This window comes from Erythranthe guttata, chromosome 11 (genome assembly GCF_056151865.1).
Source record: "Erythranthe guttata isolate IM_541 chromosome 11, IM_541, whole genome shotgun sequence".
Taxonomy (NCBI): Eukaryota; Viridiplantae; Streptophyta; class Magnoliopsida; order Lamiales; family Phrymaceae; genus Erythranthe; species Erythranthe guttata.
Genome location: NC_142543.1, coordinates 4,946,771 through 4,961,291, shown reverse-complemented (window position 1 = coordinate 4,961,291; position 14,521 = coordinate 4,946,771). Strand labels below are relative to the sequence as shown.

General features: G+C 32.4%; 2 protein-coding genes across 2 annotated transcripts; both read left to right on the top strand.

Annotated features, from left to right (window-relative positions):
• Positions 1 to 3,008: 3,008 nt before the first annotated feature.
• LOC105957978 (uncharacterized) lies at positions 3,009 to 5,041 on the top strand. Its single transcript, XM_012981971.2, has 3 exons — positions 3,009 to 3,118; positions 3,214 to 3,834; positions 4,453 to 5,041. Exons 2-3 carry the CDS (start codon positions 3,238 to 3,240, stop codon positions 4,672 to 4,674), a joined length of 819 nt encoding a protein of 272 aa, XP_012837425.1. The 5' UTR covers positions 3,009 to 3,118; positions 3,214 to 3,237; the 3' UTR covers positions 4,675 to 5,041.
• A 4,792-nt stretch (positions 5,042 to 9,833) lies between these two features.
• LOC105957988 (uncharacterized) lies at positions 9,834 to 10,914 on the top strand. Its single transcript, XM_012981980.2, has one exon. The coding sequence runs from the start codon at positions 9,966 to 9,968 to the stop codon at positions 10,674 to 10,676; it is 711 nt and encodes a 236-aa protein (XP_012837434.2). The 5' UTR covers positions 9,834 to 9,965; the 3' UTR covers positions 10,677 to 10,914.
• The last annotated feature ends 3,607 nt before the right edge of the window (positions 10,915 to 14,521 follow it).

The window sequence follows — 14,521 nt, the reverse complement described above, 5'->3', positions numbered from 1 at the left end:
AATCAAATTAATTAACTAAAAATAGATAATCTATTGTCTTTATGAAGTTTCCTAAGAAAATGGATATTTTCATATATAGGGTTGTGAAAAGGGGGTATTCCTAAAAAAAGAATGGGTGTATTTTATGCTACATTGCTTGAATTTTATTGAGTATATCATCACTGTTCATTTACACAACAATATGGATGTGTGTGTTTTTGCAGTAAATGGCTGGTTATGTTGATATGATTTAACGGTTATTTTTACTTGGTGTAGTAGAATAAATTCAACTTTAAGGCGGTGTTTGCAAAAGTTTTTAAAAAAGTAGAAGTAGGTGATTAAAAATAAGTTAATGAGAAGTGTTGATTTCTAAAAGTTGGGCTTTTGAGATCCTACACCGGGTGAATACACCCGGTAGATCTTTACCATTCATATACACACAAACACACACACACCCACATTGGTACGTGTAGATCAACGGTAAAAAATCACCCAGTGTAACCTTCACCGGGTGTAGAATAGATAAAACCTAAAAGTTGAAGATGTTTGCAAACTCGAGGAGTAATCAATTCCATCAACTTATTTTAGGAGCAGTTGGTAATTAGGGGTGCTTTAATTTTTATATTTTAACCTTAAAACAAACTTATTTTAAGAAGTAGAAACAAAAAATAACATTGCATCAAAAGTGATTTTGAAACCAAAAAAACTCAGAATCACTTTACAAAAACTTTTGCAAAGACCACTTGAGAGGTTAATATGTTCCAAAAGTAATTAATTTCCTACTACGAATGCAGGTTTCTTTACATAGGAAAGTATTTGGTAAAACTTAATTGTCATCATATTATTTTGTTTGATTTTCTAGTTTCTATATTGGGCATTCACCAATGTTATTGTACTTCTCTCATTATACAGTTCCCTTAGAGGTAATTAGATTATATATGATTGGGTAAAAAAAAATAGAAATTGGATTAAAATAATCTTCAACACAGACTTACATTATCATAAAAACATTTTCTTCTATTTTCTTTTGTTTTACATAAAAACATTATTCAATATTTACTCAAAAAAAAAAAAAACATTATTCAATATGTTTTTTTTCTTAAAATTATACAATTAATGTAACAAAATTCAAATGTCTTCGTAATTACGATACTTATCAAATAATCGTAATGTGTAACAGGGTTTGAATACTACTTAAAAAAAAGGGTAAATTACAAACACCCCTTGAGGTATGGTCAATTTACAAAAATCCCCCTCTTGTTTGGATAATTACATCTACCCCCCTCAACTATGATTTTTTCTTACACCTCCACCCTTATTGTGCCAAATTCAACATAATCATCTAGATTCCGTGGAATGTGCTCTAGTTTGTACTCGTTTTATGTAAAAATACAGTTTCTGATGCACCACAAACTGATATATACAAGCTAAAAATCGCATATTATGATCATCTTGCTTCATAATGTAGAGTTTGAATGGGATAAAACGGGTACACAAGTGATAATATTCCATATAATCTCGAAGGTTCCACTAAATTTGAGGAGTTGAGGGGATGGTTGTAATTATCCAAACAAGAGGGGTGTTTTTGTAATTTAACCATATCTCATGGGGGTGTTTGTAATTTACCCTAAAAAAAATAAAAAAATCGTAATGACTAATTGATGGTAGCATACTTTGGCAATTCTAAAATCCAAAAAAAAAAAGGAAATTTAAGTGTTGATTTTCACTTCAAAGAATAATTAAATTCTTAGGTTATATTTTAATTTAGGCTGCGGCTATATGCAAAACTAATTTCACTTATGCAAGACCAAATTAATTTTTTTTCAACGTATAAATACTATAATACTCTTACTTGTTAAAAAAATAGAAAATTCCAAATGTGCAATACCAAAAACTCAAAAACACAAAAAACTCTATCACTAAACCACAAGACCAACTCTCATCTTCTCCACCTTCCAAAACTCACAAAATCTTTCTCCTTCCTCCTCCATAAACCAACAAAACTTAAACATTCAAAATCATTAAAACTCAATAAATCTTACAAAGATGGCAAATATGGAGTCAGAAGCCATCAAAATAAAAGATTCTAAGGTGGAAGAACTCAAGAAGGTATGCATTTATGTGTTTTTTTAGCTAGAATATCGTTTTTCAAAAAACAAATCCCACACAGACGCGGTCGACATGTACAGGTCGAATTTTACAGGTAAGAATCGACTTTGAGACGTCGATTTTGGAGCATAAAATTCGACATTTTACAACGTCGAATTTGTGCTATGAATTCGACATCTCAATGTCGATTTTTACATTTAAAATTCGACATACTTTTGAGGTCGAATTTGGGTCTTTTTTTTCGACGCTTAAGTGTCGATTTGTAGCATAGCTTTTCAACACCTTGGTGTCGATTTTTACTAGTTTCAAAAAAAAATTCTTCTTTTTTTTGAAGATTGAACAAAATGACGAATTAACAATTGACTGCTATAGCGGCGGTGGCGGTCGGCGAGGAGCTGGGCATTGCTGCTATGTTGACGGGAAGGGTTTCACGGGGGGTTGGGTTTTCTCTTTTTTCCAATTTTACGTTTTTTTTTCTTTTTTTTTTTTTTTTTGGCATTATTTGTTATTTGGTCTTGCATGAGCAAATAAAAACCAATTTAATTTATGGGTATATTTGTCATTTCATCTTAATAAAATTGAATCTATAAGAATCTTTCTTTAATTTGATCTTGTACAAATGAAATTAGTATTACATATAGGAGCAGCTTTAAATTATAATACTAAATTCGAACCATGTTTTATTCAAACTATTCTCCCTCACATTTTGTTAATTTAGGTCCAACCTCCAATTAAATTGGCCCATTTCCTACAGAAACAAGCCCAATACTTCTTATATTTCAAAAGAAACCCCAGAATATTTACAAATGGACACAAAAAACCCATATATAATAAACCGAACCTGAAACGCTGCCACGTATCACCAGTAACACATGTTCCGCTATTTTCCTCCACGTGGCACTTTCTCCAACAACGTTAATTCTTTTCTTTCGGTGCTCGCCAACTGATCAATACTTCTTCTTCTTATTTTTCAAATTTTAATTTCTTTATTTTCGCTATTTACTAGGATCTTATTATTTCTCAAAAATTGGTACTTGTTTTTTTTTTTTTTTTTTTTTTTTTTCTGATTGTTCTTTCCAATTAATTAATTCATTTTCACGCCACTGATTACAGCAAATTTTGCAGAAATTAAATCCAAAAAATCACTCGATGTCCGGCGTATCACTAGCCGTGTCCCCTCCTCCGCCGCCGCCGGCGACAACAAATACAGAACGCCGCCACGACGCGGCGGCGTTAGGCGGCGGCGGGGTGATGGGTTCCCTCCGCGTGATAGAACTGCAGCTGGTGGCGTTCATCATGGTCTTCTCCGCCAGCGGCCTCGTCCCGCTCATCGACCTCGTTTTCCCGGCGTTCGCCTCCGCCTACATCCTCGTACTCTCCAGGCTCGTCTTCCCGTCGCTCGGCGGCGGCGGCGGCGGCGGATCCCCTGAAATATTCCAAGGCAGCCGGCTGTTCCGCCTGTACGTGATCGTGGGAACAACCATCGGGCTGTTCCTGCCGCTGGCGTATGTCCTCGGCGGATTCGCGAGAGGCGACGAGCACGCCGTCAGATCGGCGACGCCGCACCTATTCCTGCTGTCGTTTCAGATACTGACGGAGAATATAATCGGCGGCCTATCTCTATTCTCGCCGCCGGTGAGAGCGCTCGTGCCTCTGATCTACACCGTACGCCGGATATTCGTCATCCTCGATTGGACCAAGGATGTGTGGCTCAACAAAACCCTCCCCGCCAATGCAGAATTACACGTAATATTATTATATATACAGTTAAACTTCTATATTTAAATTAATATAGTCGGAACTAACCAAATTCTATTAATTTATCGAAATATTAAATTATCCAACTAATAATTAGGTTTTTACCGAGTCGGGACTAGAAAAAACTACTGCCTCTGTTCCACAATAATCGTCTCTTTTCTAAAATATTTTTGTTTTATATTATCCGTCACTTCAGATTTTCAATATTGCATTAAATGCAATTTTTTCTGTCAACCTTATTAATACATCCCTAAATATTAGTTCTCCCTTATAAATCATTAATTGTTAAAGGTTGTTTTAGTTGTTTTTATGTGATTTTCGTAAAATCAAGTTACATTTGTTGAATTTCATAATCTTTGTGGAAAGTGAAATTGTGAAATTTGAAAAGTGACACTTATTTAGGAATAGGAATGTTATTTAGGAATAGGAGCGGAGGGAGGAGAGAATATTATTTAAGCGAGGTTATTAATTTATCGAGGGTTATTAATTTATCGAGGTTCTACTATATAATGCTTATTTATTTATTTATTTATTTATTTATTTATTTATTTTTTAATTCTTGGATTTCCGTACTTGATTAATGTTGTGTGTGCTTTTTTTGGTAAGGTTGTGGCGTGGCATTGGTTTGGAAGGGGTTTGGCGGTTTTGAACCTGGGCTATTTCGCGGTGAACTTGTTGTGTTTTTTGTTACCTCGATTTCTGCCCCGGGCGTTCGAGAAGTATTTCAGAGAGAGAGATGAAATGCATGCTAAGATGGCCGAAGATAAGCATTCCTCTTCGTCGGCTTCGAATATTGCCTCCCAAAAAACCGACAAGAAGGCCGATTAATCGATCGGTGGTTTTATTTTGCTGCAATCGTACGTAAGATGTTTTAACTTGTTTCCGGAATCATATATAATATATATATAATCATGCACATTGTAACTTTGTTGTTTGGTTTATAATGGTTTAGCTTGTTATAAACGGGTAGTAGTCGGGTTGTTTTATCACCGAACAGTGAATTAGTATAGTTTTGAGTTTAATTTCGGTTTGTGGATGGGGGTTATATGATTGATTATTTTATCGGAATTACCCATGATAAATAGTATTAGTACATTTCGCAGCAAATTAGGCTTCAAAGTTCTTGGTTTGGTGGTACATCCCAATGAATTTATGTCTCTCTCTTTTCGAATAAAAAGAAAAGACTTTGTTGATCCGATTTCCTCTCAAAATCTCACGCTTCGAATGTAGATTGGGAATCCTTGTAGTTAATAATCATTAATTTGACTACTTGATTAAATACTTGCGATAAATTTGTTGACCCGATTTTATTATGTGAAATCCCTAGCGTGCTTGATCAGTTCGATTGATTTTAATGCACGAACTTGTGAAGCATGTTCATACGTATTATTCACATATTCTTATTTAGTTTTGAATAAAATGAATATATATGCTTGTATGATTCAAATATTTTTATTTAGTTTTGAATAAAATAAATATATATGCTTGTTAACGCGAGAGCGATTAAGGTACGCTATTAATCATAATATGCTCGTATGCATTATCTCATGAGTTGTCGTATTCAATAAATAAAAATTATTTGCTCTGGTGCATACGTGCATCGATTTTCAACAAAAAATAATCCATTACCTTGTATGATTAGGGGTTTTACTTCCATCAAGTACACATAGGGAAAGACGACACCCTACTGTTTTTCCCAATTGAATTAATTTCTCCTTTATTTGCCTTTTGCTTTTATTCGATTTTCATAGTTGTAGAAGAACTGAAAATTCAATTTTGTTGCCTGGATAAAACTATTGACAATTTAGGTACTTAGAAGTATAAAAACAACTTGTTCCATGTCTGGACAGTACCCGACTCGCACGAGTTTATTATTATTACTTGTTACGATACGTGTCTACAACAATACAACACAAATGATATTTAAAAAAATTAGCGTTGTGGAGGCCTACCGGTAGCCAATCTCCCAATTCGCAGGCCTTGGATCTTGAAAGAATACAAATTTTTGGTTCTGGAATGACTGTTGGAAATCGATGCATGTATACATAATGGAAATAATTTTTTTTTACATAATTGTCAATTCTATCATACGAGCATATATTAGTTAATTGAGGACCTTAATAGCTTCCGAACGAATGGGCATGGATACAATTTGATTCAAAATTAAATTATAACAAATAAGTCGAAACATAATTACACAATTGAATCATATAATCAACATCCACAAATATTTCACAAAGAACAAAACATTTTATCATATATATTAAAAATTGAAATTTATGAAATATTTCAAAATTTTATTTTCATCAATCGACGAGACGAGGAGGCAAGGTCGGTCCGGCGTATTCGGGGGCCCGGGGCGAGAATATAATTGTTCGGTAGTTTTGGGGAAACGCCAGGATTTTTTTTTTCCGCATCTTAAGATTAATCAAATAATATAAATAAATTATTTATTAATAGAAACCTCATAAATAGAAGTTTGAAAATATTAATGTTTAGATAAAAAAAACTTTCTAGTAAAGCAAATGTTAGAAAAAAAAAACCCATTAAATTTCATATCTATTTTTACAATAAATTAATAAAAAAAAAAAGAAGAATAGAAGAGTAATTTTTTTTATTTTTTTTAAATAGAAGAATTTTTTTTTTTTTTGAACAATAAAACCAGGGTGTGCGTGGGTCATAGACCCGCGGGTTCTAGCAAAACCCGCCCTCGTCCTGTCAATCAAGGGCACTTGATTTTAAGTTTAGAAAACTTGCGGGTTTTCAACGGGTTTAGGATAGATGAGTCTATGGCGGGTCTATTGTAGGACTCAACCTTCACGGGTCGAAATCTGTCATAATTTAAACATGTTATTTTTTTTAATAATTTATAAGTTATACGCAAAACTATTTAAAAATTGAAATGAATGACCATGCGTAAAATCTTAAATTTAAACCAATGTGAATAACATTAATAATAAATATCAAGAGTAAATCAAAATAATACGTTTTATCATAAATCCATTAAAAAAAAGTAATTAAATCCAAAGCTTTATAAGACAATTTAAAATGAAATAGATAAAGATATATAAAAAGAGACGATGTCGTCGTTGTAGATATAAGTTTTGATATGTAAGAGATATTTTATTCATATATTATATATTATTAATTAGTTATACTACATAATATAAAAAAAAAAAAAAAAAAAACAAAAACAAAACGTCGTCGCTTTGTATGGCGGGACGGGACGGGTTTCACGAGTATTAAAAAGATTTAAACCCGTCTCAGATCTAAACCCGCGGATCTTCTCCATTTAAGAACTCAATCTTATTGATAGATCCATCTAGGGGTGAGCAAGTCGGACCCATCAACCCGTTGAACCCAACAAACCCGGTAAAAATCGTACCGGACCGGACGGATAGATCTATCTATAGGATTGAGTCCTGAAACGGACAAGATCCGCGGGTTTGGATCTATGACGGGTTCAAAAAAAATTAATAATCGTGAAACCCGTCCCGCCCCGCTATCCACAACGATGTCGTTTTGTTTATATTATGTATTTAATAAATTAATAATGTATAATACATGAATAAAGTATCTCTTACATGTCAAAATTTATATATCTATAACGACATCGCCTCATTTTGTCTATGGTTATCTATTTTATTTTAAATCTTGTCTCATAAATGTTTAAATTTAATTACTCTTTTCTGAATTTATGGTTAAAACGTATTAATTTTGATTTACTCGTGACATTTAATTTATCATTGATGTTAGTCACGTTTGTTTCAATTTAAAATTTTACGCTTGGTCATTCATTTTAATTTCTAAATAATTTCGCGTAAAACTTATAAATTATTAAAGAAAATAATTTTTTTTAAATTACGACGGGTTTCGACCCGTGAAGGTTGGGTTCTACTTTAAATCCGCATTAGACCCGTCTAATCTAAACTCGCAAAAAACCCATAAATTTGGTTCCTTAAAATCAAGAACCGTTGATTGACGGGACGATAGCGAGTTTTGCTAGAACCCGCGGATTTACGACCCCCGCACACCCCTAGATCCATCCGTTCTAGCGGGACGATTTTTAGCGGTTTGACGGGTTGAAGGGTCCAACTAGCTCACCCTTAAATAAAACAATATATTTTTTGCACATAAAAAATTATAATATATATATATATATATATATATATATATATATATATATATATATATATATATATATATATATATATATATATATATATATATATATATATATATTTAAAAAATTGAAAATTTGGGCCCCCGTGAAATTGGGCCTTGGGCGTGGGCCTGCTCGGATAAAAAGACCTCCGATTGTTCTGTCCCCCCGGAGGCGGCGCGTGAGGCAGCGTGGATCATGGGCTCGTCGGCGGATGTTGGGTGACAAAAATATGCATAAATTATAAGAGTAAACTGCAAAAAGTACCCATGTGTAATCGCTAAATGCAAAAAAAAAAACCCTACAAAAAACCCCTGTGAAATTTAGTCAAATGCAGAAAATCCCCTGGTTGACTTTTGTGTGGCTCACTCGCGGGAAGCGCGACTGGTACAGTAGAACCTCGATAAATTAATACCCGATAAATTAATAACCTCGCTTAAATAATAAATTTTCCCAGTCCCAACTCGGGGACAACGCGCTAAATTAATAATTCGCTAAATTTATAAGATAGTACACATTCGAAAATTTTAAGAAGCCCCATATAATATATAAATTAATAATGCATAAAAATAATTCTTAAATTATATGGTACAATACATATTTTATAGATCTATGAAGGCTTAATACAATATAATTTAATTCTCGTTTGTTTCTTGTTGAAGTTCACATTACCATCAATCTCGTCCCTCGCTTTTCTTAACATAGTTAGAACTTTCGGTATGGTTTTCTCATAGTTCAACATTAATTGTTCTATACCATTGCTGTTTTAAGAGCTTCCGTTCGTAAAACGGGCTCTACAGTGCATTAAACTAATGGTATAATGAATATATACACGTAATTGTTTTTGAAAAAAAATGTATTTATTGAAAATAATAATAAAAATAATTTCATAAATTAATAAGTTATTAATTAATGTATAAATTAATAATTATTAATTTATCGATAAGTTAATATTTCGCTAAATTAATGAAATTTTGATGGTCCCAACTGTATTAATTTATAGAAGTTTAACTGTAGTTGGTTTTTGGACGTCAAATGACGAAATTGACCCCGAAAACGTATTTATATGTAGATACATGTTTTTTTTAATTTGATTGTTTAGAAATTAAAATGTTATTAAAAAATTGAAAAATTATAAAAAATATACAATAAAATAATTAATTTTTTATTTAAAATATAAGAATTTATTAATTATAAAACTCAAGGGGTATTTGTGTCTTTTTATATCAAGTCAACACTCAAATGAATAATGGGTTGAGTGTGTTATATAAATAATTTTACAAGGATTTTTTGCTAGTTTATTTGTCACAGAGATTACATTATAAAATTAATTTGCTAATTGGAGATTACATAGAGATACTTTTTACAGTTTACTCTAAATTATAAACATTGCACATAACTTTAATTTTTCAAGTGATCTAAAATTCGAAATACCGAAATCCAATTTAGCTGATTGAAATTGAGTTGGAAATCACTAAACTCATAACATGTTCCATATTTTGAATTTTGTCAAAATCAAACTTGCAATTTGTCAAAATCACATCCCAAAAAAAATCGAAATTACGAAATTAAAACGACGTTTAACATTTCAGTATAAAAGAATAGGCGACGACACCTAAGAGAAGTTACATCCTAAAAAAAAATGAATTAGTCATATTTCCATCTTTTATTAATTAAAATAAAAAATAAAATAAAACACTTATCTCACACTTGGAATAAAAAATTATTGTCCCATCCATAACTAAGACCTCTTTAATCAAGTATGAGTGTATGACCAACCCCTTATTAACAATTCTATTTCACCTATTTATTATTTCCTTTTATTCCCCCTTCAATTTTCTTTATTTGAAAAAACACCACCAAAAATATAAATAGTTCTCATTTACTCCTCCTCCAATTAATTAGGTACCACAACAAACTTTCTGAACACCACTTTTCTCCACACAAACAAAATCAAATGAAAATGAAAAGAAACAAAGGCAAAGTCCATCCCTTCACTTCTTCTGCCGGCGGCGATTCTCTCTCTGTACTAAACCTACTGCCGGCGGCGATTCTCTCTCTAGTTTCACTTCTCTCTCTAGAAGACCGAGAAGTTCTCGCCTACATGGTGACAAGATCCCTCAAATCCACAAACCCTTCCTTCCTTCCTTCCCAAGACAAGAAAACCACCACCACCGCCGCCGCCAAACGGTGTAGTTTCGACGGCAAATCGCCGCCGCTCTTCGACTGCGACTGCTTCCACTGCTACACCAGTTTCTGGTTCCGGTGGGATTCTTCCCCCAACCGCGAGCTCATTCACCAAGCAATCGAGTCTTTCGACGACCGTCTGAACGACGGCGAGCTGCTCAGTTTCCGCCGGAATAAGAGGAAGGATAGAATGGGTCGTCGGAAGAGTGAGAGGTTAAGCGGCGGCGCCGCCGGCGGCGGCGGCGGCCCTGAATTTCCGGCGGTTGAGTCGCAAGAAACCCTTGGTGTTGTTCTGCCGGAGGAGAGTGTTGATGTTGGGGAGGAGTTTAGTGGGCACGTGGGAGTGGCGGCGCCGGCGGATGAATTAGTGGCGGCGCCGGCGGTGGTTGTGCGGAACCACAAGGGATTGGCTAGAAAAGTGCTGCCGGACGTCATGGGGATATTTAGTTCGCGTTTATGGAGTCTTTGGAGTCCGAAGTAAGGAAATAATAAAAAAAAGGTGAAAATTTGTATTCTACTCTTTTTTTAATATTCGTAATCCGAATATGTAAAACTCTTTTTGTTTTTTGTTTTTTTTTTAAATATTTTAATGTTCAATTTTTGTTGCGTTTGTAATCAATTTTTCATTTTATGACTTGGAGATTCAAACCAAAGTCATTTTTTTTTTGTTGTTTGTATATTTTTCAGCAAAATAAAGTCAAATTTTTCATGGTGAAAAATGAGAAAATCCGTTTTAATTTTTTATTTTCTTTGTTAACTTAGGAAAGTGTATTATTTACTTGATAGTGATGCATTAGTTTTGAGGTGAATAAATGCTATAAAACTAAATATTTAATGTTTTGCTTAATGTCTAAGGAGGCTGAGTTGGTGAGATATTTTGTCACAAATTGCATATATTTAATGTTTTGCTTAGTGGCTAAGGAGGTAAGAGGGGTATTTTCGTCCAAACATCTACTGCAGTGGTCGACCAATTTTAAAAATTGACGGATTCATTAATATAGTTTGCCGATACTCGATAGGGGCCAAATTGTCATATTTTGTAGTATTGAGGGGTATAATGCGACAGTAGTAATAATACATGAGTGCAATTTGTATTTAGCGGAATACTAATTAGTGAATGTGACTTGAATGAATGGCTCAACTTTAACTAACACAATTTACACCATTCACAATCCAACACATGTAATTAATTGACACAACCAATAATTATTTTTTGAAGTAAAAGTTTGAATTCTCAATTTGTTCTTTATTTTTTATTTCCTTTTTTTTTTATAAAGAAAAGGTGTAAAATTAAAATATAGTTTATACAAGTAGGTGATGAATTATTTGATTTCTTCTTTACGAATGTGGAATTGATGCGACTTATTTTATATGCTTTGCTTTGATTCCTATCTGCGTGGAATCATTTGGGGTAGGTTTATTCCACCTTTCTTTTGTTTCTTTATTATTGCAAATTGCAGTCTTGATGATGCTACATTTAGTTTAGGGATTAAAAGACGAATTAATATATTAATGATAAATGATTTGAGGTTTGTTTTTAGATTTTTTTTTTATTTTTTGGAGTTTTATTGTTTTTATTTTGTATTTATTATTATTTTTTTAAATAATTGAATATGTTATTGTGATAAATAGATGAAAGCTAGAAGGACAATTTAGTCATTAACGTATCTAATCATAGCACAACACAATAATTTTATTGAATCTCTCAAGATTCAATTAGTTATCTTCAAATTAGCCAAGATAAGTCATGACAAAAATATTTTGACGGGTCGACCGGAAAATAATATGACTAACCAAACATCAAACTAAACATTACTATTTAGTTAATCTTGACTAATGTTGCCAACCAAACGGGGCCTATAATAATATACCGTTTGGTTGCCAGGATAAGCTATGAGATTTAACTAAATAGTTAGACTTAAATTTGATGTTTGATATCCTCAATAAATTGTCGGGTCGACCCACCAAAATTATATAATCATGGCTTATCTTGACTTATCTTGCCTTCTAATGATTTTTTTTAGACGTTTCAAGCTCCAATAAAATAATTGGATCTCTTTAGATTATTTAATCTTATCTTGGCTAATTATTTTATCTTGTCAATCAAACTGGGCCGTAGGTGACTATTTTATTATCCAAATGCATTTTCAATATAATTATCCTAGAATCTCTCCAAAATTCGAAAATTGCAAAAAGATAAATAAATGAATATGTTGATTTTTTTTTTTTTCGATATTAATGTTAATGATTTAAAGTATGTTTCTTTCTTTTCTAAATATAATTTTTCAAAAAGCGTCCATATGTCTAATCGATTTTTTTCCAAACCAATGAAAGAAAATGGTTTATGAATTGTGACAGCATCTAAGAATCCGAATGAATGGACGAGAACTATTGAAAAATTTTATGGCTATAAGAAATGTGCATCAATTAGAAACTAACGAAGGGATGAATGCGAAAAAGTGAAAAACCATGATCGTTAACTTTTAATATATTTCAAACAAAAATTATGCAAAGCTCATTTAAAAAGTTAATCGAAATATCAAACAAAAATCATACAAAGCTCATTTAAAATGTTAATCGAAATATCAGATCCAGGAGTATCTATTTACCGTTTATAAGAAATAAGTTTTAATTAAATTATATAAAAAATACAAGAGATTTTATTAAAACTAATGTTTCAAGGCAATAAAAAGATGATTAAAATCGCATTATTTACGTTATTTACTATAAGAACGTAAATATTTAATTTATGAAGTATGAAATTTAAATGATATAATTAACTGAAATGGTACAAGACTTCTTATGTACTTGAGCAATTCTTTAGAGGGAAAATTTAGATGTATATGTATTTATTCCATGTGACTTTTGTCATAAAGGGGTGATATTTGAAGAGAACTATGTGTTATTCTAGGGCATTTTCAAATAATTTTAAAAACTCTTATAACAAAAGACAAAAAAATATTTTTTGGTTCTTTCAACCCTACGTCTGGTGATAAATATCGTGTGGGTCTTCTGCTGACACGTGTACATTTTAATTATTTATTATATATCGGGGAATACGATGCTACATCCGATTAATATAACCAGACACCCTAATTGATAAGATTCCCATTACGGGTTCAGTTATAGCCCATTGGGTTTTAAAAATATAATTATAAAATAAATTAAAAAGGACACATGTCAAGAAGAGAGCTACCCGGTGAAAATCACCGGGTGTAGCATCGTATTTCCCTTATATATATCCCTCACTTGGGTTAACCTCTACGGATTTTAGAAAAATACAAAACAGTACATGTGTTAGTAGGAAACTCACCTGGTGTTTATCACCAGGTATTGGGTGAAGGAGCCCACGTTCTCTTGATCTTAACTGTTCGTAAAACAACAAATTTTAAGTAAATATAAAATGTTATGATCTTATGTTACGTGAGTATTTGGGAAAAGAAAAGAAAAGAAAAAAAAACTTAGTTGGTTAATCATGTCCGCAAACAAGCCGCAAATCATTCATGTAATTCAACAAAACCATTAATTATTTTTTCATGTGGTTAATATTTAATTTAGGAACCAATTGCAATTGATTTATAATTCAACACAAACCATTTTTTCGTTGCCTCGTGTTGAATTACACGAACCAATTGTAATAGTGATGCTGCTCAAAATTAAATGTTGATTCAGAAACCCTAACATTTTCTTAGTTCAAGAGAGTAGAGAACTCCGAGAGTACTTCGTGTCTGAGGTAGGCGAAGTGATAAGGTCTGCTTGTTAACCTACAAATATGACAAACACTATGTGACAAGCCGTTGATGGCCCAACGATTGTTCTGCGACACTCAAAATATTAAATAAAAAATTTAATTTTAATTATAATGAAGAAGAGAAAGAGGTGGTCGTGAACTTAAGTTTTTGAAGAGGTAAGTTTGTCTAAAATCTCATTCAGAAATTGTCTGAATCAATAAGAGTGAATCAATAAGAGAGATGTTTTCAACTCAATCGGTAAGAGCTAAATGGTTTCATTCAAATGTATCTATCAAACATGCTTAATAGGTGATGTCTTACCGAATTAGAGATTTCTGCCTATTCAGAGCTCATTAAATGCAATCAAACGGGGCAAGCATAACCATTTTTAATGACGACCCTCTTCATGGGATTGGAAACTAACCGCTCCAACTTATTTTTCGTGTTTTACATGATTTTCTCCATATTTTTATATAAATTTTACATATTTATTCATATTTATCGTTGTACTATAAAATATTATTTATAGAATTTTATACTACTTTGAATAAAAAATTATACTTATTTACTTTTTTTATTCATCCGAAGAAATCAA